At 41.4% G+C, this 27,197-nt stretch overlaps 1 protein-coding gene across 1 annotated transcript in view; it reads left to right on the top strand.

Annotated features, from left to right (window-relative positions):
- CAMK4 (calcium/calmodulin dependent protein kinase IV) overlaps positions 1-27,197 on the top strand; it is a 197,646-nt gene that overhangs the window by 144,516 nt on the left and 25,933 nt on the right. Inside the window, exons 6-7 of the mRNA XM_074812781.1 lie at positions 17,174-17,264; positions 19,220-19,294. Coding sequence (XP_074668882.1) covers positions 17,174-17,264; positions 19,220-19,294 — 166 coding nt within the window. The remainder of the gene's footprint in view (positions 1-17,173; positions 17,265-19,219; positions 19,295-27,197) is intronic.

Raw genomic sequence — 27,197 nt, 5'->3', positions numbered from 1 at the left:
TCTTATTTCAGCTTCCAAAACAGTTAGCTTTTTGGATCCCCCTGTCACTCCAGAAATACAGATGGGTTCTGCCCCTTTATAGCCTGATAGCACCAGAGTCCATTGTGCACCAGTGTCTACTAGAGCATTATACTCCTGTGGGTCTGACATGACAGGCCATCGAATCCACACAGTCCAATACATCCAGTTGTCCCTTTCCTCCACCTCGCTGGAGGCAGGGTCCCTCTAATCCAGGTCATAGTGTTCATTACTCACCTTTTGTAAACATGAATCCCTTCAAGAGGATCAGAAATGAGATCAGCCCTTCTACTCTGTCTGGGAAGCTGCCCGCTGGAAACTAGAGGAGCATTTTTCCAGTAACAATGCCCTTTTGTGATTGTTTTTCCATGCAACTCATGTATCCATGCCTCTAGGGTTGAGGTAGGTTTTCCATCCCACTTCCTCATGTCCTCTCCATGGTCACACAGGTAAAACCACAGGATATCCTGCGGTGTGTACCTTCTATATCCTCTCTCTTGATCAGATGAATGCTAACTCCTAGTAGCTGAGATACAGGCCCACACAGGTGGGGAGTAGGACGTATCCTTGAATTGCTGGAACTCCCGTGACAGTTTCTCCACAGCCGAGATGCAGGCCCATAGGGAGGATGAGAGATTTCCTTCTTATTGTCGGAGTTGGCCAGCCACTTCATTCATCATTTGACCCTCGCCTTCTTTCCAGGACATTACTGCCAATGAGTTGGCACATGACAGTGGTGCACTTCATAGAAATTTCCACCACATGGATTATGTGCATTGGACTTCATATGGATATGTCAGTAACTGCTCGTTATCCAGATCATTATAAATCATCTCCAGCATGGCTAATTCCCTCAGGTACCAGATACCTCTCTCCATGGTGGCCCACTTGGCTGGGTGACATGTAACATCTTCCTTGAAGGGATACATTTACTTCACGCCTGACAGACATCACCTCCAGAGGCTGAGGGCTTGTGTCTTTTTTCCAATCACCTTGTCAGTGTCCCCTTCTCTAGACAAGGATCCTAGCTGCTTGGCTTCCCTACCCTCTAATTCCAAGCTACTGGCCCCGTTATCCAGCATCAGAGCATCCAGGTGACAAACAATGTGCTCACTTGGATGGAAGCTGAAATCTTTTGACATATCTCACAGCTCACTTCAGGGGTAGGGATCGGGTGATTATCTCTGGTTCTGCTTCTTCCTTCTGTTCTCAGGATAATCCTGGTTCACCTTCATCCGTCACTAAGTGGACTGAATGTTTTGCATATTTCTTCTGGATAGGGGTGACTGATACCAGCACAGGTTGGCTCTCTGTTTCACCTGCACTGCCTGTTGCCAGGGTTTGAGTAGCCGCAGTGCCTGTCACTGGGGTTTGAGTAGCCATAGTGCCAGTTGCCAGGGTTGGGGGAGCTGCAGTGCTTGCCACGAGGGTTGGAATAGCTGCAGTGCCTGTCGGTCTATTTTCACTCCCTTCCCCCTGAGGGTGCTGCATCATATCGAGCAGATTGGTAGATACTGGTCAGAGCCCAGCACAGTGCACTAAGTTGTGCCTCTTTGGAATAGCCACAGCATTTTCCTTTCAAATACTCTATCACTTCATCAGGGTCCTGTAGTTGTTCAGGAGTGAAGTTCCAAACCACTGGAAATGAGAAGTTCTCTAGATACCTACCCATATTCTCTGACATGCCCTGCCACCCATTACTAACCAGCCTTGAGGCAGATCACTGGATGGTATTCTTAAAAAATTTTTGTGTAACTCCCAACAAGACCTAAGACACATTCAGGAGACGTAGCAATAAGACCATGCTGGCTTGAACATCCCAAGAATATTCAAAATTCTCAAAAGCTGCTGTAATTAGCCTGAAGGACAAAGGGGAAGTGAAAGAGTAGGAGAAAGTATCCCTGCCCCATCTTTGCCACAGCTTGGGTGCGATTACTAATAAATTCCAAGAGAAGGCACCAAAGGCACCATACAGGCATGGCAACAATGCCACATAGAAATATCAGCTTAACCTCATGACCAGTGATGTAATCAAATCATAAGTAATCATTACCCAGTACAGCAAAATGATAGTCCTAATCTCTCTCCCAGAGGTGATAAACATCACTGGAGGGAATAGTGCATATAAGGACTTACATAACACCACCATGTGAACAAGTGAACCAATGTTGTGACCAGCAACTATTTAATATAAGAAATATGTATAACAAATATGTTTTAACATGTTCTGATCAGATCTGTTGTTATCTCAACCCTTCGTGTCCCATGTTGGGTGCCAAAAAGGACTGTGGTGGTTTAAGCCCCGCCACCAACTAAGCACCACACAGCTGCTCACTCACTCCTCCCCCCCAGTGGGATGGGTAGGAGAACTGGAAGAAAAAAAGGTAAAAACTCGTGGGTTGAGATAAGGACAGTCTTAATAGGACAGCACAAGGAGAGGAGAAATAATAATAACAATAATACTAATAAAAGAATACATAAAGCAAGTAATGCATAATGTAATTGCTCACCACCCAGAACCTGATGCTCAGCCCATTTCTGAGCCGTGATCCCTCCTCCCCTGACCAGCTCCCCCAGTTTATATGCTGGGCATGACATCATATGGTATCAAATATCCCCTTGACTAGTTCGGGTCAGCTGTCCTGGCTGTATCCCCTGACAGCTTCTTGTGAAAACTAACTCTTATTCCAGCTGAACTCAGGACAACATGACTGCAGCACTGGCAGGGAGCAGCAGTACCTGCCCAGCACTGACCCTCTGAGATTGAATGGGAAAGTTGGGTGGTTTTCCCTGGTGGCTGCTTTAAGAGAGATGATCTGTGTGGGTTTGACGGTTCACACAAACTCTCCTGAAAGAAGATGAGGAGTTTCTCTCTGAAGGGTCACGAATGCAGACAACATGTATCCACTTAGCTCTCTGCTGCAGTCTCTGCCCTTACAGGAGCCATATCATGTAGTCCTCATTATAACTGTACTGAGCATCATCTTAGAAGCAGTTCATGGTTTGACCTCCCCACACTTCGTGGAAGGTTGCCCTGAACACTTGCAGCTTTCATGGTGAGAACCCTTTTTCTCATTTCTAGCCTAAAGATATTTGTAGCTTGTTTCTGGTTGTTCTTTTGTGCCAAGAATCCCCTAGCTTAAACCCTTCCTTCCACCCTGCTTGGTGTTTATCATGATGTAGTTGTAAGCACCGGTCAAATCCTCCAAAGCTTTACTTTACATGGCTGAACAAGGCAAGTTTGGCATTGTCTCATCAGCACACCCCCACTGATCCCTGGTTCTCCAGTAGAGGTTTCCCCACACCAAATGCTTTCCTCTACCTCCTGGAAGTACTTTACCTGCTTTGCCCTTGGATTAAATTTCCTGCCCATTTTGCATTTCTCCTGCTAATCTCCATTTCCTTCAGTGCAACCATCAGCTTAACCAGTAATTGATCTGAAGTAATACCAGATACCTTACTGAAATCCAGACATACTCATGTCTGTGATTGTTGCATGAAGTTTAGGTGATGAAAACCTCTAAAGACAAGGATTTTTTGCTTTGTAAATAGTCAATAGGCAGAGCATTGCTTTCTCCTTCAGCATCGGTGTTCATATTTACATCTGCTGTTGTGCCCTGTGCAGTTGTGGTTTGATGATAAGAAGTTCCTGTGAGGTAGGAGTGGCACCCCATGTTCTGAAATATGTTAAAATTAACACTGATTTATCTTCTATTAGCACTTTTTAATCTAGCAAATCTGTTCTAATCATAACCTGCAAAGGCTAAAGGGGACTCCTTTTGCTTGTTTATACTGTACAAAACAGAGAAAGGCTTTGAATTTTTCATTGAATGTTTCTTCATCATATTTCACATTCATAATTCAGGTCATAGCAAGCCCGAAGCCTCTATTATTAGAAACACCCATAAAAGATGGCATTATACAGAGTGAGGTGGTGAAATCTAGGGTGGTAAGAGGGGACATAATTATAATTTTCGATCAGTCTCTTCATAGTTCTTCAGTTAGATTGTTTTCTCACTCTGATCAATAGGAATTTAGCTGTTTACTTGAATGAGGCCAGAACAGCTTGTTCCTGTTAACACTGATTTAATTTTATATTTAGAAATGTGAGATAAAAAGTTTTTCATCCCGGTTGACATTCTTGTTTCTTATTGCATGCTTTCATTTTATTTAGTGAGATTTTGAGTAAAAATTTTTATAAACAAGACTTAAACACCATAATCTCCTCAATTTAGAAGTTACTCTGTAACAGCAAATACATTTTATATCTCATAATGATTGCCAGACTAATCAATAAAGATCAAACTGTGGACCAGACAGATTCCTAATTATCCTGTGGCTATTTTTTAGTATGGGAATAAATTTAACCCTGACCCAAACCTTTAAGTCTCTTGTACATGATATAAAAGCACAATCCCAAATTAAAATACAAAAAGAAAAATATATTGCCACCCTATCTCTGTCCATTGGAGCGCAGTGATAATGTGCTGCTCAGTAATGGTCATCGCATTTAATTACACAGTTTTAAAACAGAAGGCCTCACTGTCTTTGAGAGTTACAGCATTGACTGTAGGCTGATCAAGGCTATAGAGATATTTGAATTATGATGTAGTGTGGCACAAAAAACAAAACTAGCACGCACACTTTGAAGATAACAGAAACACTTCCACTGACTTCATAGGATTCATTGAAGTTTGTCATATGTGGCTGATGGTTTTTCTAGCTGTAAGTCCTAAGTGAAAATTACTGTTTACCAATGGCCTGTGAGACATAAATCTGAGCTGGTTTCACACCCCAGACTCTTCTGCTGTCAGCAGCTTTTCTGACTACAGAACCTGAGGCAGATGCCGGAGGTGGCAGCACATTTGTTGCCATACATTATCTCTGCTCACTGTGGAAAGCACCCATATTATACAAGTTTGTTGCAAATTATTGTTGCTGTCCTACAGAAATAGCCCTGAGGGTTGCTTATTTGCATTGGGAATACAATCTGTCCACAAAGTAAAGTCAAAAATGCCAAGGTTTTCTTCTCAGTTCCATAGCTGTGAGTTTTGGTAGAACATGTTACCTAGCACAACAGTTTTGTTCTGGTCAAATATTTTTACAAGGTTTTTCTGAACCCTGGGAAGAGTAAGGCATAATAACTGAGAAACAGAAATTTAATTTTTTTAGGTTCTTTTGGAGATCTCCATTATAATAACAAAAATTGGAATTAAATGAAGATAGATCCCTGCAAAAACTAGGAAAAATATGTGTGGAAATGGGATTCAGAAAATTTTTCCCAAACAAAAATAGAATTCTAAATGAAATTTCTTAGTGTGTCTTCCAGTATTAGCAGATCTCATAAAGGAGAATATTTGTAGCCTTGTGTGCATTAGACATTAATAATATGGCAAGTTTTAAAAATCAGTAATGTTGATTAAGGTTCTGGACTAGAGCATCAAATCCACAGGAAGATTTCTTTGTTAGACAGAAATTAAACATCCCATTTTGATTTGTTGCTGATCTTTCTGAAAACAGAGGAACTGACAACAAATTTGGGTTTACAGTTTGGAATTTGGCATGTCTTCGGGTGTCATGTTGTATTTCAGAATTTTAGCTGTTCAAAAAACAAACATTGGGTGCCTTGATAAGGTGGTCATCCTGTTTCCCAGCAGAGTGAATTGTTACTTTGCATTCAAGAGCCTGCACAAACCATGTAATATTCCGTTACAGAAAACTCATAATTATATTAGTATGCAATCTTAGATATCTTCTCAAAGAAAGCAGTCACCTACATAATAGAGATATCCACACCCCAATCATCCTGACCTCCTCCTTCTAGTAGATGAGAATTTTTTTAACTCCTTCTAGTTATGGTCTTGTGAGCATAGCTCATTTTATGGTTTTGATTTTTTTAAATATATGATTTCTTCACAGATATTGCTGGTACCTTGTCATGTACAACAAAAATGTTCATTGTTAATGTCATCACCTGGAGACAAATTCAGGCTTGGAAACCTAGAATGGAAATGGCTCTTACAAATTCTAGCTGTTTTGGGGATCCAAAATAAACATCCATGAAGTTTTTTTTTTTTCAGATGAAGAGGGCACTGAGAGACCATAGTAGAGCTACAGTAGACTTCTTTTCTGGTTGTGAGTGTAGATTTTGTGTTGCAAAAGCATGAAAAGACAGGATAGTTGGCAGTTGTAGCCTGCAAGGTGCCTCAAGCAAGGAGGCTCCTGAAGTATGGTATTGCTGCCAGAAACAATGTATTGTTTTCCTTCCTTGCTTCAGAACAGGAGAGTGCATGTGTCACAGTGCTGTGAGTCTGGGACCAGTCCAAGTTTGCTACACCATTATGTTTTAATGTAATGGCACCTGGAAGACTGAGATAGGCCTTTGTATTGCACAGCATGAGGACTCACCTCTAGTGGATGCATAAATAGAAACACTTCTGTGCATGTAGACCTTGGGGGCGATGCTGTTTAGAACTATGTTTTGTGAAAAGTCTGTAATAAAAGTTAAAAAATAAATCCTTTTTTAAAAAAAAAAAAAAATGTGGTCTAGGCAGTCCTTTGTTGAATGTAAGATCAATATTAGGCTTAGCAAGTGATGCTATTACATGTAGGCCAAGCTTCACAATTCAAGTAAAGCAGTATAATTAACCCAGAACATCAGTGTGTTATTTATGCATAAATAAGAATTCAAAGGCAGAAATATAAGTCTTCATTAAATACAATGATACGTTAAAAATGATACACTTTTTGTATGGATAGCTCAGGAAGAGGGTTTCACAGATGCGCAAGAGAAATGTCATCCTCCTTCATTGGTTTCTTACCCTGAAATGTCACCTTTGAAACAGTTATAAGTCTGACCCTACCAAAATACGCACATGAGGCTTTCTGTGCCCTGCTGTGGTCATGTGCATCCTTGATGCAAAATTCCAACAGCCTGGTCTTACTAGCACCCTGCTACTTTAATTATGAGATCTCTGCAGATGCTAGTAAATTAGCTGGGGTCATTGTCAGCAGTGCCAACTGGCTTGTAACAGCCAATACCCATACCATTAAATTGTGCCAGCCTTCAAAACAAATTGGCCAGTTTCAAATTTCCTGATGGAAATATTCTTTGGCTTGACTAACAAGGAGTTTTTTCCATCTTTGCTAATTTACACATGACTGTTCTAAAAATTTGAACAGTATAAACAATTGAGTTTTAGCACCCAGGAGCACTCTTTGACATGTGTTAATTTACTAGTGTAACTGTACTGTACAGACAGAAGAAAATCATGTTATTCTTCAAAACCAACTGATACAGAATCTGACCTACCCATTTAAGAGTTACATTATTTTATGAAATATACCTCTTAAGGGAGAGAAACTAATCAAAAGCCATGAAATGTAGTGCTTTGATTAGAATACAAAAAATTAAATTATTGCAAGAAAGCTAAAATAAGTCGGTGTAGAATGAACAGATGTGCAGCTGGGGCTAATTAGGGTATTACATTATGGCCCCATTAGAGGTACACTAGAACTATGGTTAGCAAATCTCTGTGGTTAGTGAAACCTATGAGGAATAGTTTTCCAACAGCTCAATGTCTCTCTGATGCCAGAGATTACTGGGGCCTGTGCTAGCACCAGGTATCATTGACAGCAGCTTTAGATCTATTCTAGATTGTGTTTTTCATTTGTATCTTTTTAATTTCCTAATGGCAAACCCAAAGATGTTACTGTCTTTCAAAAACATTACTTGCTTTTCAGTAACCTGCTTGGAATATAGAATCTACTTCTTTTTTAGATTTGCTAGAACAGTGATGTTGATGAAGTTTGTATTCTATACAGGGATGGGAGATTGATAAAATACCTTCTGCAAGTTTATGCCGTTGGCTTAAAGGAAGAATCCTGATTATGCAAAATTCCTCCCTGCTTCCTTTTGAATTTGCAATAGTGGCATTAATTTAAAAAGGTACATACAGTGGATTTAAGAAGCTTTTAAGGTTTTGTTCTTAAAATAATTGTGTCTCTAATACTTTTTAAATATTTTTCATATTTTAAAGTTAAAAGCACTTATTATGGATTTTTTTCTATTTGTTTATAATGTGACTGTGGTCAAGAAAGTAAAAAAAGTGAGTGGAAACGGAGAGGTAGCAATGTAATGTGCATGTAATGCTTTTTGTCTTCAGACCACTATACAAACAGTAAGACCTCAGCACACTTCAAAGGGTTGTAAGAGCTACTCTAAGTGATGTAATTCAAGCAGAGGGGACCTGTGAGTTGTGCAAAACTACAGAGGAAATGGGTGCCAGTACCGATGTTGTCTGAAAAGCGGATTCGTCGCCCAGTGTTCAATAGGTCAATAATCACACACTCAGGAGAGTCACTGCTTATTTATTTTAGGGTTGTGCAAGCCTAGGTCCTCAGTGGTTTCCCACAAATCAAGCACACCAACGTGACTTTTCACGCTATATTTATATACAAAATTTGCAGAATTAGGAATTTTCCAAGTCCATCTTCTCTACAATGATTGGGTAGTAATTCACACACAGTTATAATACTGCTGACACAATACTATGCATACTCAGGGGAACGGTCTTCACCTGGGCAAGGGTCTTCTTGACCCGTAGGCATGATTTTTAGTATTATAATGAGGATAGTTCAGCTAAGGATATGTGGACCTTGAGTTTGCTTGCCAAGTTGTCAATGTACCCTCTTCAAGGTCTAATTGCTCTGGGATGTCCTTGCTCAAAGGTGACTACTTGTTCTTGTGATTAGGGATGCCTTTGGCTTTAATATATGCAAAGAACATCTTTCCTGACCTAAGCATAATATTGCTACATTGTTCTAAAAGTTTAGCCTTCAGCAAGGAGGGCAGGACTGCTAGTTTTTGGCTTTTTTTGCAACTCCTCCATGTGGAGGGGGAAAAAAAAAGTGCACTGCACCTCAGCAGCTCTGAGAGATCAAGTCACACATGTCAAATAATTTCTGCCCACTGCAATTTTGTGGCATTATCCTGCATCTAATACCATGGTTCTTTGAATTTCATGACAAATGACTGAGTTTTCCCAAAAGAACATATATCCTGCAGCTTTTCATTATGCAACTGGACAGAGGGCAGACACAAGGTGGGTGCGCAGTAGCTGTAGAGACTGCAGCAGGAAGGTTCCCCTGCAGGAGGGGTCTGGGTAATTGCAGGAGGAGAAACAATGTGTTTTGTCTTCTGCACTCCAGACATGCAGGAAAGTTTAAGCAGAGTGTCTATATGAGGAACATTGCTAATGTAATGTTAATTCTTCACTGAATTCATTTAGTCTGCAAGTGGGTGGCTCTTCTGGATGGATTTAAGAAGAAGCCACTATATCAAAGCTCTTCTACCTACTTTGATTCTGTGGCCTATTTATAGTATAAGAGGAGAATTTCATGCCATTGCAAACAGCTCTCTGCACAAAGCCAGCTCGTTTGGGATATGTGTGGGAAGGTGTGTACATTATCCTCTCCTACATGTCAGATTGTACAGAAATGACTACATGATTTGATGTAATCACACCTGATACCGTGTCGTCATCCTTAAGGATGCTTCACTCTTCTAAAACCAGGAACATTCAAAAGAGAAAACTGTTTTCAAATGTAAAACTAATTGTGGAGATTGCAAGTTCAAACTTTATATAACCTAATTGCTTAATTTAGAACTTCTCTTCTGAGCTATCTCCTAACTTTAAATATAGTAGACCAGCAAATAAACTGATTTGGATTTATGCATCTATGCTGATACATTTCTTCATACTTTTTTATAATACACAGATTTATTATCCTAAATGATAAATCAAATTACTTGTGTTAATGCATACTTATACAAAGTACAAAGGCAAATATTTTTTGTTCCACTAAAAGAGTTTTCTGTTAAATGATTTTAACTAAACTAATTGAAGTTTTATGAAAATGTTTGGAAGTCAGTGTATCAAGTAGCAGAAACAATGACGTACTCCAGTTTCCCAGAGCAACAAGTAAAAGCAAGACAAGTGCAAAGAATAGGCTTTCTGCAAGATGTTTGGAGAAACTTTCATTATTTGGTGCCTTTCTAAGACTCCATTTTGTTGTTATGCATATACAGAAATCCAAAACTTGCTGAAATATAGTCAGAAAAGAAATCAATGTTGGTTTTGTCTTCTACAATGATAAAATGGTCTTATGTTCCAAAGACAACGTGACTGTAGTAAGGAAATGGTGGCAGAGGGAAGATTATGCTGTGTATGTAACTTGATTTTACACTTCTATTACTGGAACCTTGTTGATTTGTGTGGAGCTGGGTTCTGACACTATCACTGACAGTGGTTTTTTTCTAAAGCTCTTTAAGCAAGAATTCTCAGATACACTTGTGCAACACTTCTCAAAACAATCCCTGCATTTCAAAACCAATTTCAATCATTGTTTTCTGTTTTGTAAAAAAAAAAAAAAAAAGAAATAATTTTAGCCCTAAATAAATTGATTATACTGTAAGCAACCAACTTAGATAAATGCACTTCTCCATAATCAGCAGAAATCAAACCGTCCAACTCCCAAAGCTGAACCATATGGGATTTCAGGTTCTATTCTGCATTCCAAGTGATGTGCTGCCTGAAAGATAAATGGAAGCATGGAAACAGGCTGCTTGTAGACGTCATAGTACTGTGCTTTTAAATAAAGCATTAATCAGTTGAAGTAGTGGAATTTTACGTAGACTTCAGTGGGGACAGCACACTTTCAACAACAGATTATTATGCATCCCCATTCCCCTTCTGCACTTGTCACTCAGACATCTAAAATGCAGCTTATGTGTCACAACAGTTTTAAAGATGTGGAACCTGAGGTGCACAAGAACTGCATCGTTCACTCTAGGATAAGACTACAGGTCATATATCATATCCTTGTATCAATCTGTAATTTTTGTGCAGTTATTGGACATGTGAATTATAAATCAGCTGATCATACAGAAGATTATAACAGGGCATGGGTACTCTCAAACTATGAAATTTTTGATTTCTCTTGATTCCTTCAAGCTGCATGTGTCTTGTTTTCCAAAGTCTACACCAATGTGGGGTGTATGACTAAGTGTACATTCTGAATGATGCATATTTGTTTCTCTTCACTCTGTAAGATCTGTGCTGAATGATGATTCTAAACACAAATTATTTGGAGACTGACTTTGCCATCCTCACCTTGCTAGGAATGGAAAATAGGAATGTATATTTTTTCTTTGCCCTGTTAGATTATTAAAAGTTTATTTAAACTTTCTGTAACTGCTTCAGAAACTTCAATTAACCACATCTCTATCAAAGAGTATATGGCTGTAATCAAACTTAATTGCTGTGCAATAGTTTTCATTATGCAATGACACACTTTTGTAAGGGCTTTTGTAAGGTCTACAGAAAGAGCTTACTTACAAGTCTAGATGTTCCTGAAAAGGAAGAAAAAAAACCTTGCTCTTTTCAGTTTCATAAGGATGTAGCGACTGCATTTATCACTGAAGGTGTCCAGTAATGAATTGGTATGTATGGCTTTGGTTCTCCCATCAGGACCCTACAGGCTTGGTTTTGTAATAAATTCAACATGCAAGTCCTAAATATATTCTGTGGAGTAATAAAACTGGTAGAAATTTTCCTTTTGAAAACATGAGTGAATCTGGTATTCATGAATGTGTCAGTCATAGTATAGACATCCTGGACAGAAATTTGTATAATGAAACAACAGCCCCAGCCACATCAGACCATAGGTTTCTCCCCACTACTGAATCAATGCACATGGAAAACTGTCATCTTGTCTGAGGGGAAAAAGGAACGCTAGGTCTTGATTCAGAGCACTTCCACAGCAGTGGCTGTTCAGCACTAACCTGAGAGATAGTGTGCACTACCCTACAAAGCAGCACTGCTCAGGAGGTCAGGTGTGAGCTGGGTGTGAAAAAGAGGTGCAGGTAGAGCTCCCTTAACCATCTCTTTGATTGTCTAATGAAACTTTACGAAGGAGCTGGGTTCATACGTGGCAAGAGGGTCTGAAAGTCAGACCAGGGGCTAGTGAACCGGACAGATTCACAAAGGAGTTAGGGCATATGTGCAACAGTAATCATGAGGACACTCACTGCTGCTGGAGCTGTCTCTGCTATACAGCCTCTGTTCATTCCAACACTGGAGATCATGTCCAGAGTTGGGATACAGCTGACATCAAAACCCCCTGGCTAGTGAGGAGACATCATGAAACATAAAGGCTGTGCAGCTCACAATCTCTCTCTGAAGTGGAAACAAAGGTATTTTAGGACTCTTCCCTTACTTGATGACAGAAGGGAACTTGTAACACTGCCAGCGGTGGCCCTGTGCCTGCCGGAGAGAGTGCAGCACCGTGGGAGCACAGCAACGTGGTCAGGAGTCAGCTGGTTTCTCATCAGTCCACTTCAATGAAGGTCGATGATATGGCACAACACGTCCTGGAGTTAAATGAAGCATACAGAAAGCAGAAAACAGGTCCGGTTGTTTAAGCCTGAGTTGGAAGAATAGCAGGAGTTCGAAGGCTAAAGTCAGAAAGGCCAGGTCAGAAAATGAGATGAATCTAGCATGAAATAAGAAGGGTAGCAAATCAATCATCCTTGTAAGAAGAAATCCAGGTGAAGACCTATTGAAAGATGTCTAGGAGAAGGCAGCAGTGGTTTTGTCTTCTTTTTCCGCTAGTTTTCAGTAAAAGTTCAGCTATAACTAGATGCCTAGCACATTTAACAGCAGTGACTGAGCAGTAAAATGTGAACCTAGAATAAGAAAAGACTAAGTCAGAGAGTATTCAAATAATTTAGGTCTTTTTTAATTGGTTGCACCCAGTGACCTTCACAGTACAATCTTTAAAGAGCAAGCTTTTTAAGTCTGATTTAGCACTCATTTCTGATGGAGGCTGAGCAGAGAGGCAGTTGTATGTAGTACTCACTTCAAGAGGAAGAAGGGAGGAATTACAGACCGTCTGCCTTAACTCCACTCCCCACAAAAAATCTGCAGTAAATAATGAAGCAAAGAAGTACAAGGCATCTGGGAAATAAAGCAGGGCAAGAGGCAAGATTTTGTCAAGATCAAGTCATGCCAAATCAGTCTGATTTTTTCTCAAACAGAGTAAGAGATGTAGTTAGTCTCCCCCAGGGGAGGAACAGAATGTATCATACCAGCTTGACATGAGTAAAGCTTTTGGTGCTTGTCTCACCTGCCAGTCTTGCAATAAATTAGGGAAATGTGGTCACAATGATGTGATTTTAAGCTGGATGAAGACTGGTTGTCTGTACTGAGAGAATGTCTACCAGTGTATCTGAAGATCAAGAGTGGAGATTCAGGAAAAATCTTCTCTGGTATGCTTTTTTAGTGTTTTTGTTGACAGCCTCCAATGATGGAATAGAGGGTATACTTATGAAAATTTTGGACAACATAAAATTTGGAAAAACTGCAAGTATGTTGGAGAGTGGGATTACAAATAAAATAACCGGTAAAATTCAATGTCCTTTCTATACTGTCAAAGAGAAAATCATACATGAACTTGAATAGTCAACAGTAAAACCATGGGAGTGGGAACAAAACAGAAAGGGCCTAACAGGAGTGTGATATGTTGCAAAAAAAGCAACTAGATTTATGAATACATTCTGTAAAATCTGTCAGGCCACAACTGGGATACATTTTTTTCATTTTCAACACATTGATGCAAGTCAATATAGCCTTGAGGAGAGCAACAAGAATGATCACAGGTCTAGAAAAGATGGTCTGTAAGAAAAGACTGAGCAAACTAAAGTCCTTTTGTCTTAGAGAGAAGAATGATTGTGTACAGGATAGCAAGTACTCAAAAGGCTTTTGCAAAAAAGGGAGTAATCTGCTTTCTGCCTATACGGTATATAAGAAACAAAGTAATGGGCTTCATCTGCCCCTGTCAAGATCCAGGTAAGTCACAGGGAAGTACTTCCTAACAGTCAAGATAGCACAGCCCTGTAATAAATTGCTTAGAGAAATTGTGGAGTCTCTAGTATCAGAGGTCTTTAAGCATAAATTGGACAAACAACTGTTGTAGATGTAATTAATGCTGCCAAAGAGCATAGAGAGGAGTAGATGATTCAGGTTCATTTCAGCCTTACTTTTCTACAGTTCTGTTTAATAGGTACCATAAATAAAATCAAGGGAAAAGGCCAGAGTTTTAAGCAGTCTTCATTTGTTCTTTTGTCATAAAATCTTTCAAGTTAGATACAAACGAGAATTATTGAAGGATAAAACAAAGAGCAAAAGGAACTCTCACGCAGCAGTTAGAAAGGAGCTTTAAAAAAAAAGAAAAAAAAATCTTTATGCTGCAGTCACAATTAGAGTCACAGTAATTGTTCAGTCATGAGTTGCTGTTGTGTACCATGGGAATAAAGGCCAAGATGAAGGCTGCCTTTATTCTAACCAGTAAGTCTTTCAGAAAAGAGCCTGTATATTATTCCCACCTAGTGTCATGCCGAGTCTGTCTGCAACGTTTATTGAAGAGTAATAAGACTATCATACTCAGTTTTGCTAGAATACATTTCTCTCAGATTATCTGAGATGCTCTACACTAATAATGCAGTACCCTGCTGTGTGCCTGAAGCACAGCCAATTTACCCACCTGGCCTACTTACATCTCATTGGCCAAAGCAATTGAAAAGGAAGTGTGATCATAGGATGTGCAAATATATTTTTTCACTATTTATTTTATTTCCTTTCCATTTAAATTCACTAATTTAATACCGACTGCTCAGGTCCTCTAGTGTTTCCATTTTACTTTTTCTTGTTCATTCTCTTTAACTAAGTGGAATAGACATATGTTCCTTAAAATCAGTACTGTCCCTATTTATAGTACCTGCCATGATGTGGTGTTCAAAAAAAAAAATGAAATCAGAGGAGAAGGTACATGAGAAAGCATAATATCTCTTCCCCGTGCCATAGGCTAGCTGCTCAGATAAAACTGCTGTGTATAGGAGACTTATTCCACAAGGTCTTCTTCCATGGGCCTTGCTGTGAGATCCTGTGAAGGCCTCTCTTCCATCTACATCTCATCAGGCTAGACAAAGTGCTGTTATTCTACAGGTAAATCTTACATTTTAGTACACAGATGTTACAGGACATAACCAGAGCTCAAACATATATCCACATAATGTTGCCATGGAAATAGAGAATTTTCATGTAAATATACATTTTGTGTATCCACCTTTTTTCATTAACACAAATTAGCAAAGCTGCAATCAGAGAACTGCCATGCCTTTAGTGCCATTTCTTTTAGTGGTTGGCATTGTCTACTGAAAATCAGAAGTGAAAACAGGACATTTTAGCTACCATAAGAGTATCATGTCATGATGACATTTTATGTGCATGCTACGTTAAATTGTTGTACAGCATTGTGCATCTAAAAATTCTTCATTCATCTATAGAATTCAAATGTTTTTCAAGTCTCATCCATATCTTATAGGTGAGAAAAGTGATGTAATTCAGCAATGTCTAGATCTGAAAGTGAGTCAGTGTGCTGCTCTGGCTTGATTCCTGGGCCCTGATCTTCTCATTTAATCATATCATTTAGTCATTAAGAGACATATCATATAAATAGTAGAGTACAGGCTATTGATTTTACAATGAGAGTATGCAGTTCCCAAGGCTGTACTCCAGACGTAAGCTGCAGAGTCACTGCCTGCAAAGGAACGTGACGCTTATTAAAACCAATATGTGAGAAATAAAGTGAAGAGCAATCAAAATAGAGCATATATAAATCAAAATAAGTGTTATACAAAGTAGATTATGCTAATTTGACTAAATCTTTGCTACAGTTACATCTTCACTGGCTGATAAAGATACATTTTAATCCAGGGTGGACATGATTGTGTGCAGCGTTGCAGGTGTGACCACATTAAATGATGTAGCAGTGTGAAATCCATCAGTTTCCATATATTGTTGCTTGTTTTCACCTTAGATAACTGATTAGCTATCTCAGTGTAGAAAACACATCTGGGACCAGCACTTAGATTTCACTGTGAAGTAGATGAGTCTTTGGCTGAGCTCCATAAACCATGTCATGACAAAAACTGGGCTTTAGGATTTTAGAGAAAAAAACATTTATTGCACTGTAAGAAACACACACTTTAAAAGCACTCAGTGTCACTAAAACAATGAAGGAAAGAGCAATGTATTCTTACTAGCTAGTAATCACTAGCGATTTACACAAACTAAAATTCCAATGAGATACACAGTCAAGAATTCATCTCAGATGCTAATTCAAGTGCACACTGTAGCTGTGCTTTCTAGATGAATATTCAACCATTTGTCATTTGCTGCATAATAGTGCACACACACTGAGTTTTTTTAATAGTGAAAACAGAGATGAGAGGGATGCTACTAACATGTAGACCAGGAGACTTTCAGATAAGATAATGTGATTCTACCCTTAAGCATCTTTCTTCCAAGGCTTCAGAGGTTTCTGCTGAATGTTTTATCAACAAGAAATACAGAATTTGTTTCACTAGTTTATCCTTTTTTGTCTGTCAGTATATCATATATTTTTTCTATGTTTCTCTATAGCAGTGTAAGAGGCAGCCATATATTCCAGAAATTCTTCTTTCCATTAGTGCAAGGCAGGAACAGCATCTTTAAAGGAATTCAGTGGTGTGTGAATTCACATGTACTGCATGTGCTTCGTCAAGACAGATGGATTTTTGAGACTCTCCAATTGGGTGGTTTTAAAACCCTTGAGAAGTCTACTCCAGGGACCTCAAGGATTTTATAGTTGGCCCAGGACACATACTGCATCCTTTCTGCTCAGAGGTGCTATTTAATAGTTTAATAGTTGTATGACCATTCTCTTATCTCTCAGACTGTTATAATGTGCAGAAAATACCTTCCTCTGAGACAGATTGGTATCTCAACATCTATTAGATTACTTCCTAGAAGCTACCACTCTAGTTAAAAAGTCAATAATACTTTCTGAGATGTTTTTCTTCTCAAATTGATGGGATGCTATCTTTTCTGAGCAGGTTTGCAGAAAAAAGCTGCTGAAAATCAGTTAAGTGACTCTGTGTCACACACGTAGCAGATTATTAATCTGCTGCTATAGCTTATTAGGAAGATGTTAACTCATGCTTGACCATAATATCTTATTCTCACTTAAATGTTTTGACTTTCACTTTTTCTAGTACCTGCATGCAAATGGGATTGTGCATCGTGACTTGAAGCCAGAAAATCTACTCTATGCAACACCAGCACCAGATGCACCACTAAAGATTGGTAAGCAGCACAGAATGTATGCTTCCCTAATTCATTTGTACCAGTAATATCTTCTAACTACAGTATATACATCTCACCATCACTTTATTCAAAGTTAATGCTTATACTCAAATGAACAGCATGTTACTTCTTCAGCAGCACAGCTGTGCATCGTGTTTTTAAAACCAATGCAAAACTAGATACCTACTTAGAGAATTTATAGCCAAAATTGTGCAGAACATGGCAGAGAATGAAGTGCTTAGGAGGAACAAGAAGGATCATGAGATCAGCATACAGCTGTGTGCACTACATCTGTGCCCCTTTTTTTGTTAAACTAGTAATTTAAGAGAAAAGGTTCATCGGCATAAAAGTACAAACATGCAGATAAGCGATAGAAAGCAAACTGAGCAAGACTGACTTCTGTTTTGAAGGCAGATTTGAGGGATAAAAAGTGATTTTCACAAAGAGCATAGGGAAGCTACTTGAAGCACGGTCAGAACCATAGTGGAGGATGAGGAGGGACAAGGTGAGACCAGGCTCTCCTGAACAGGGATGTATTATGACACTTCTGTTGGGGGTGGCGGCCACTTGCAAAGGGCATGACCTCCAGAAATGCTGGGTATGCCTAGGTTCTGCTTGAGCAAAGAGGAGCTCTGTGCAACCCTCCTGAGCTGTATGCAACCAGTTTGGAAATACCACCTTGCACTCCCTTACTGGGGAGTGTGGGAGTATGTGAGGATGCAAGGAGTGAATGTCGCCATGTTCATCAGACCAGTGTTCTTCATGGGTTTCAGGAGCCAGATTTCCAGGAACTAGTCTCAAGCAGTCTAGTATCAATTTCTAGGAAAGTCTTGCCTCTCAGGATGATGACATCTTAATTTACATTTTATCCTAATTCTTATCTTTCCTGGAAAGGATCTAAACAGCGGTAACATCATAGTGTAATGCAGCAACCAGTGGCCTTGGTTCGACAGCTAGAGTGGTGCAGGGACTTCTGAAGCATTTTCCTAAATGCTGTGATTCTTCATCTTCTGGTTAAGATTATTGCCTTGCTTAGATTGAGATCTGATTTACAATGAGTGACAGTGTTTAAAAAAGTAAAGTATATTTCTGGTTTGATAAATAATAACACATAAATGATAACCATTTAGGGACAAGTGAACCCTAACTATGCATTTCTAGAATAAAATATGAACTGTTTGTATCCTGATCTTGAGTCAAAACATTCCCTTTTATATTCACTGTTACAAAACAAAAATACTTCTATTTCGCGTTTTTTTAAGGCCAGATTGTCATCACCTCAATTGAAATTTGAAGAAGCTCAGTTTATTCGAAGTGAAAATGAAAAGAGTTGTGAAGACCTCAGGTTTTATGTCTTTTAAAAAATGAGTCATGCGAGTATATGTATAACGTCATGAAGGCTCTTGCTGTCTGAGTAGTAATTCAGGGTGGAAACACTGCAAAAAGGATTATCAATACTTATCCTGGCACAGCCTCCATGACTCTAGAAGTCCTCTATTAAAATAGTGCTGGGATTTTGTCTTGCAAGGACTGCATATTCTAACCCTTATCCAAGAAGTCACTGATGCACAATTTTTTAACCCAAAATTGTTCCGTTAATTTTACTGGATTGCTCACAGAGTGGAAGCTGAATATATACGTATTCCTGGATCATTGCTTGTACACACTTAGGCATCCCATTGTATTGACTTTGTGCAGTCTTCAGGATAAAATACAAGCTAACTTTCTTGTCAAGCAAGAGCCAAGAGCAGTCATTTGTATGGACAAATTTTACTTCTGGATTGCAGTCTGCGCAGATTCTTTAAATTGATCCTCATCTCTGGAAATGACAATACTGTTCATTTAATGCATAAATGTTCACTTAATTACTTATAAAATGTAAAAAAAAAAAACCAAAACAAAAAGTGATTTTACAAGGAAGTAAGAACATTAATATTCCTAAACAATCCTAACAGCTGACTTTGGACTTTCGAAGATTGTGGAAGATCAGGTGACCATGAAGACAGTTTGTGGAACTCCAGGGTACTGTGGTACGTTGTTTTATTATTTGCAGTATGCTGTACTTAATGTGAGGATGTTACATTTTCTCTTTCCAAGGTGAAATACTTCTTCCTAAAGTCAAAATTCAGAAAGTCCCTAAAAAACATAAATAAAAACCTAAAATTCCGAACTGGTACCGGGTTAAATTTTTCTAAACTGATATTCTTTAGCACTGAAGCTTAGTAACCAAAACATATGTTATGGTGCAGGTTCATTACTTGCATGGAAATAAGTTCAACCATCATAAAAATGCTGAAATTACTAAAATAATACTGGAGAGGCATCAGCAGAAATTTGGTCTATGAAAGGCATAATGGAAAACACAAAAAAATTATAGAGTTCATAACAATTATGAATATTTGAATATTGCTCACAGTGAATTTATCTTCAAGTATGTTTTTTTTAACACAGAGGAAATGAAATTATTCCTTAGAGTAGGGTCATAAATTAATCCCCTAAACGCAATACATTTCAGCAAATACATGGTTTTAAATGAAGGCTTGACTCAGGCCATTCTGGTCCATGCTGGAGTGGGACCTGTATCACAGAATTATGAGTGCCATATCAAGGCATGCTCTGTGGCAGACCTTGTCAACAGGGCAGCTGGTGTAGTTCTAGTCATCTCTTTCAGCAGTAAAAAGTCTTTGGCACTTTTAACTAATCCTCTTTTCTCCTAAACAAAATAAAACCAAAATCATAGATTTGCTTCAGTTTTACCAAGAGAGTGAGAGTCAGCATGAACTGCTGCTTACCAAAATGACTAATTTGCCTGTGCATTCACAATACTTCCAACAAGCTTGAGTTTGTGGATGACTTCAAAGCAAACATCTAACTCATGACCTAAGCACTGTATTACACAAGAATGGTAATTTTAATTCCTTTAGTAATTTAGAAATTAGGCAATTACATACTTAATGATATTGGGCTTCTGTTTTTCAGTTGGTGGCCTTTCAGGACATTTCCTACTTGTTTAACTATGTAAAATATGCACAAAGCTTAGAAACTGTGTTTCTTCTCAGTTGTCCTGTTCTTACATGTTTCTATTTTCTCCAAAATCACAGCTAGTTCATCCATCTCAGTCTTGTAGCTTTTAATAATGTAAGGCATCTAATCTGAATTCAAGAAAACCACCACTGATACTTCGAATGAAAACAAATTTCTGTAGAATCACATTTAGATAAAAATATGTTCCCTTACTGTCATATGGGAGAGTGAGGTTTTGATAAGCAAGTGTAAAAACATATTACTGGTAACAGTACATGAATAATTAGGGATGTGGGGTTTTTCTCCACTGCTTTGGGAAGAAAATAAGTGGGGCAGAGAGTGAACTCTACAACTGCTGTACACATAATGTCTGGCAAACAATGCCATAGCTGTGCTGTATGTCAGATACCAGTAATCCAGCCGATATAACTAAAACCAACCCCCAGAAAACCCAAAATCTGAAACCAGAGTTCAAGCATATAACCTGCCACAGTAGGGAGAAAGCAAGCATACAACTGATCTTGAAAAAAATAATTAAAAAGATGCTGCCGAGCCCCAGTGGCTGTTCCCTCGTGGGGCTGGAGCATGTCACTTTGCCCATGGGACTATGGCTGAAGCTCATCCTGCTGCAGGTGGGGACATGACCAGCCTGGCCATCCTCTCCACACAGCAGACTTTTACTCAGCAGCAGCATCCCCAGGTCAGAGGGGATGGCACAGGTTCATAGGATGCTCTGTCCCTGTGGAGAGCCTCTGCCCTGCCTGCGGGTGGGTGGTCTGCAGAGCAGGGCAGACCCCTGGTGGGTCTTGCAGGCTGCCTGGCAGCTTTCAGTAGGGCATCCCGTGCATGCCGTTGGGCTCCTGGTACAGCATCCTTGTGCGGACAGCTAGCTCCTGGACAAACGCAGAAGCTTGCCTGGACTCCCAGAACCACAAAATGAGCCAGAAATAGATCCTTCAGTGCCAGAACATGCAAAAGAAGGAGCACCTCCGGCAAAAGAGGATTGCAGCTGCCTTTGCAGTCTGCTCACTCTTCATTGCAAGGCATTTCCATGTCAGCAAGGTTGATCATGGCCAGGGGGGCTGGTGATCTTGTTTACACCAGGATAAGCCTGGTGGGCTTCCCATGGTGGGTGCTCACCTCCAGCAACCGATGTGATCTTGTGAAGAAACCTATTTCTGCCATTCTTGCTGAACTCTAGACCATGAATGGGCTTCTACAAGAGGCTGCAAGTTGCTAAGAGTGTGCCAGGTAGTAAGCATCTCAGGTAGTTTTGGACAGAGCTGAGCCAAGCCATGTGGAAACTAAAGACTTGCCATTTGCATGTAGAAGCAAAGGAAAGAAGACATTGGAAAAGACCATAAGATTACTCTGTTACCTCATAGCACAGGTAACAATGCAATTCAGATGACGTGTCCACTACCTTGTATGACATTCTCTGCAAAGCACACACAGGTGCCAGGTATGCTTTAGAGTAGCACTGAATTCCCGTCTGCTTAGTTCCATAAAACTGCTATGTATTCACATATTAGCTATTAATGTTCTGGTTGTCTTCTCTTGTGACAGCTATACTACAAGTGCCATAAAACTGTAGTTAGTATTTAGTCCTTTTTATGCTTGTTTTTGTATACTATAAAAATAGGATAAGGCTTATTCCCATAGAAGAGCCCTCAGAATAGGGACCACTTGGTGGGGAGGGTTGAGGCTGAATGTCTGTGCTGAGAAAAGAAAGGATCTTTGTGCCTACAGACATGGGCATGCAATCCTTGCCTTACAACCCAAGTTAACTGACCATGTAGAATTCCTGGTGCCTGGAAAATATTCAACCATAGCTTTCCAGAAGTGGAGGAAACCCAGGAGGAATACTGTTGAAATGCCAAATTAAACTATGAATAACTGATAGTCACAGGCTGCCAACTCCCACATCCTGCCTACCCAGCTATCAGCACCTTCTCCAGAAAGGACACAGCAACAAAAACACATACTGAAGTCTGGATACTTTGGCATCAAGACTTACCAATCTACAGTCCCCAGGATGTGTAAAATGATGCAGAGGACTGAAAGCAAGAAGATGGTCACAAAGAACTTAACTTGCTGAGACACTGTGCTTTCAGTGAACTTAACAAGAAGGGCATAACTGATTTCTGACAGTAGCACAAAAATAAGCCAGTGTAGAGCAGTGATTCATGATCAGTCTGTTACAGCCAACATCTAAACTAACAGCAGTGTATAAGTCAAATACATGCACCAAAACCAAACTTCCGGAAATATTAAAAAATCATATTTACAAGATGTATAACTGTGTAATCACAGTCCAGGTAGTAAGGCAGACCTGTATGTACAAATCTTTGGTCTCCTTTGTGGCCATTTTACAATACTGAGGTGGAAGGAGGAGGAAAAACAAAGAAGACACCTTCTGCCCTTATCCTGAACAAGAAGATATCCCAAAAAACATTGCATTCTCTAGAAGAGGAAGCATACTGGCCATTAAACAGAAAACCTGTCCTGTTTACTTCAGAACTCCCCACACGGCAGGGAGAATGGTGGTTAACATCTCTTTTCTTGGTGCATCTCCAATCTCTTTCTCTGAGGACTCTGGTTGCTTTGCATATAGGCTGTCCTGTTAGCTGTGGGTTGACCTGAGTTAAAATCAGTTGGGATCTAGTTTCGCTTCTCAAAAACAGCCCCTCTCTGTTCATCAGTTTACTTAGCAGAAGAATAAGGAGGCAGGGAAAGTCTGTGCTTAGACTGTCAAGCATTTGCCCAGCTGCCGCCTGTACGAGTGGTATGTAGCAAACTTAGTGATTAATGTCCTTTGCCTTCTATATTAATGCTTTGTAAAAATGCTTGATGTGTTCCCTGCATGGTAGATCCTTCAGGTAAGTTGAAGAAGTCTGAGACAGCTGCCTGGTGGCCATTAGGGAGTAGTGTATACTCTGATTAAAATCATGCTTGGGGGAGCCTTGCTCCCCCAGGGTGTGGCAGCACCAGGGGAGACCTCCCGCAGGCTGGAAGCAAAGCAGGAGCATGCCAGCAGCCTGAATCAGTCCATATGAGCAACCAAAGCTTCAGGCGAAGCAGGGAGCTGTCATACCTTTCAGGAAGCCCCAGCCCTCTTGGCCCTGCTTTTCATGGCTGTGAAAGTGTAATGTGGGAAGGTGAAGAGATGCATATGTGCAGCAGCATTGATATGCATAGGTGCAGCAAGTCCATCGTGCCCCAGAAATGTGGCAGCCATCCCATTGCATCAGTTGCTGAGGAGAGGGCCTCCAAAGCAGAGGATAGCAGCGGGGGACCCTTCTGAAAGCGTGAAAAATCCCGCGGCAAAACCGCAAGCCGAGAAGGCAGAAGCCCAGGGCAGAGGGAGAGCCTCAAGTCGCGCCCGCCCCCGAGCAGGAAGAGTGATCTGCGAACAAGGGCAGCGGGGACTCAGGGTGGGCAGAGACCAGAGTGATGACACCCAACGCCCCTCAGGTACAAGAGCTCCCCAGGGAGGCGGCGACCAGGACGGGCAAACAGGGCGTGGCGCGGCAGTTTGCACGGCAGTTCGCACAGACAGGGCATAGTCCCTCTCCTGGGTCTAGAGCTCATCTGAGCTAGTTTCATTTTATCATCCTCCACGAGTAGACTGAGCTGTGGTCTCCACTCAGGTCAAAACCACCACCAGAAAGAACGTGGCAACCCAGATGGAGCTGCCACGCCAACATGCAGCGGTCCAGGTCCCAGGCTGCAGGGAGTGCCTGAGCCTGTCAATCCTGCCGGAGGGCAGCAGTGACAACACCTGTGTGTGCTGTGATGAGCTGGATGACCTGCTCAGCCTGGTGGAGGAACTCAGAGAAGAGGTTGAAAGATTAAGAATTGTTAGCGAGTGCAAAAGGGAAATTGATAGGTGGAGTAGCACCTTGGCACTCCTGAAGCAAAAGGAGCAAATGGAGGCTCCAGAAGAGCCAGGTGATCACTCACCCTCTTGCTACCAGGCAGAAGGAGGGGACCTAAGAGATGGGGGAGACTGGAAACAGGTCCCTGCTCAGGGAGGCAGGAAAACCCCCTCCTGACCTCCCTCACCCTCCATGGTGTCCCTTCACAATACATACAGGGTCCTGGAACTTGTGAATGAAACAGAGAAGGATGAAGAAAATGAGTCAAACAAGGAGGAAGATGAAGGTCCACCAAGGTGGGTCGCTCTAGACCAGGTATTAAAAACAATTCTAAAAGGAACCCCAGAAGGGTCATTATAGTGGGTGACTCCATTCTGAGGAGTGTCAAAGGCCCAATACGCAGACTGGACCTGTTTCATAGGGAAGTCTGCTGCCTCCCTGGGGCCTGGGTAAAGGACCTCACAGCAAAACTCCCCTCTCTAGTGAGACCCAAGGACTAGTACCCTCTCTTGGTTTTTCAGGTAGGTAGCAACGATATTACCAAGAGAAGTCCTAAAGCAATGAAGAGAGATTTCAGGGCCTTGGGGTAACTGGTGAAGGGGTCAGGGGCACAAATAGTGTTCTCCATCCCTTCAGTTGTGGGGATGGATGAAGAAGAATACAGGAGAACTCAACAGATGAACTTGTGGCTCCGAGACTGGTGTTACCATCAGGGCTTTGGATTTTTCAATCATGGGTTAGTATACAGGACGCCAGAACTTTTGGCATCAGAAGGGATGCACCTGTCTGGAGGGGGAAAAGGATCTTGGGGCAGGAGTTAGCTGGGCTCATTGACAGCTTTAAACTAGATTTGAAGGGGGAAGGGGACAAAACTGGAACTCCCAGACATAAGCCCCAAGGTAGATTACTGGAGTTTGTGGGCTGTGTGCCAGCAATGACCCTCACCCTGCTATCCCAGTGGAGGCAAGGGATGGAGACATGCAGCACAACAAAGATGCAAGGGATATTGATGGATCAGTAACTGTGGTAACACCTGTGAAACCTCAGGCTGGATTTAGGACCTCTAAATGTGAAAAGGTGCTGGGGACATCAGCCCATCTGAAGTGCGTCTCTACCAAGCATGGGTAACAAACAGGAGGAGCTTGAAGTCATGATGCAGCAAGAAAATTATGATGTTGTGGCTATCACAGAAACATGGTGGGATGTCTCCCATGACTGGAGTGTGCCAACTGATGGCTACAAGCTCTTTAGAAGGGATAGACAGGAAGGAGAGGTGGTGGGGTGGTGCTGTATGTAAGGGACTGTTCTGATTGCTTCGAGCAAAAGTGTACTGAAGACAGGGTGGAGTGTCTTTATGTTAGAATCAGGGGGAAGGCCAACAGGGCAGATGTTGTAGTAGGAGTCTACTATAGGCCACCCACCCAGGACAGAGAGGTGGATGAAATATTCTATAGGCAGTTAGGAGAAATCTCACGATCGCTTGCCCTTGTTCTTGTGGGAGACTTTAACTTCCCAGACATCTGCTGGAAATACAACACAGCAGAGCGGGACCAGTCCTGGAGATTCCTGGAATGTGTTGGAGATAACTTCCTGACACAGCTGGTGAGTGAACCGACCAGAGAAGGTGCCCTGCTGGACCTCCTCTTTGTGAACAAGAAGGACTGGTGGAGGATGTGGCAGTTGGAGGCCGACTATGGCACAGTGATCATGAAATAATAGAGTTCTCTATTCTTAGAGAGGCCAGGAGAGGGGGCAGCAGAACTGACATCCTGGACTTCCAAAGGGCTGACTTTGCCTTGTTTAGGCATCTGCTTGACAGAATCCCTTGGGAGACGGTCCTGAAGGGTATAGGGGTCCAGGAAGACTGGACACTGTTTAGGAAGAAAGTCTTAATGGCACAGGAGCAGGTGGTCCTCAGGTGCTGTAAGAGAAACCGGCGGCAGAGAAGACCACCCTGGCTAAACAGGGAGCTTTGGCTGCAACTCAGGGAGAAAAGGAGAGTTTATGGCCTTTGGAAGAAGGGGCTAGCCACTCACAACGATTACAAAGATGCTGTGAGGCTATGCAGGGTGGAAATCAGGAGGTCTAAAGCCCAGCTAGAAATTAATCTGCCTTCAGCAGTCAAGGACAACAAGAAATGTTTCTATAAGTACGTCAACAGCAAAAGAAAGACCAGGGAGAGCCTCCATCCCCTGCTAGATGCAGGAGAAAACATGGCAATGAGTGATGAGGAAAAGGCTGAGGTGCTTAATGCCTTCTTTGCCTCAGCCTTTAATAATAGTAGTTGTACTGAGGGAATCCATCCTCCTCAGACAGAAGACAGAGACTGGTAGAACGACCCCCCCACAATCCAGGAGGAGATAGTCAGTGACCTACTGCATCACGTAGACATAGACAAGTCTCTGGGACTGGATGGGATACACCCGAGGGTGCTGAAGGAGCTGGCTGGGGTGCTCGCCAAGCCGCTTTCCATCATTTACCAGCAGTCCTGGCCGACCGGGGAGGTCCCAACAGATTGGAAATTGGCCAATGTGACGCCCATATATAAGAAGGGTCAGAAGGGTTATCCAGGAAATTACAGGTCTGTCAGCTTGACGTTGGTGCCCGGGAAGCTGATGGAGCAGCTCATCCTGAGTACCATCACACAACACATGTGGGACAACCAGATGATCAGGCCCAGTCAGCATGGGTTTATGAAAGGCCGGTCCCGCTTGACCTGATCTCCTTCTACGACAGGGTGACCTGCTTATTGGATGAGGGAAAGGCTGTGGATGTTGTCTACCTTGACTTCAATAAGGCCTTTGACACCGTTTCCCACAGCATTCTCCTGGTGAAACTGGCTGCTCATGGCTTGGATGATCACACGCTTTGCTGGGTAAAAAACTGGCTGGATGGCTGGGCCCAAAGAGTTGTGGTGAACGGAGTTAAATCCAGTTGGCGGCCGGTCACGAGTGGTGTCCCCCAGGGCTTGGTTTTGGGGCCACTCCTGTTTAACACCTGTATTGATGATCTAGACGAGGGGATCGAGTGC

Source organism: Strix aluco, chromosome Z (assembly GCF_031877795.1).
Source record: "Strix aluco isolate bStrAlu1 chromosome Z, bStrAlu1.hap1, whole genome shotgun sequence".
In the NCBI taxonomy this organism is placed as follows: domain Eukaryota; kingdom Metazoa; phylum Chordata; class Aves; order Strigiformes; family Strigidae; genus Strix; species Strix aluco.
The sequence above is the reverse complement of the archived record's forward strand: the minus strand, read 5'-3'. Positions and strand labels throughout refer to the sequence as shown.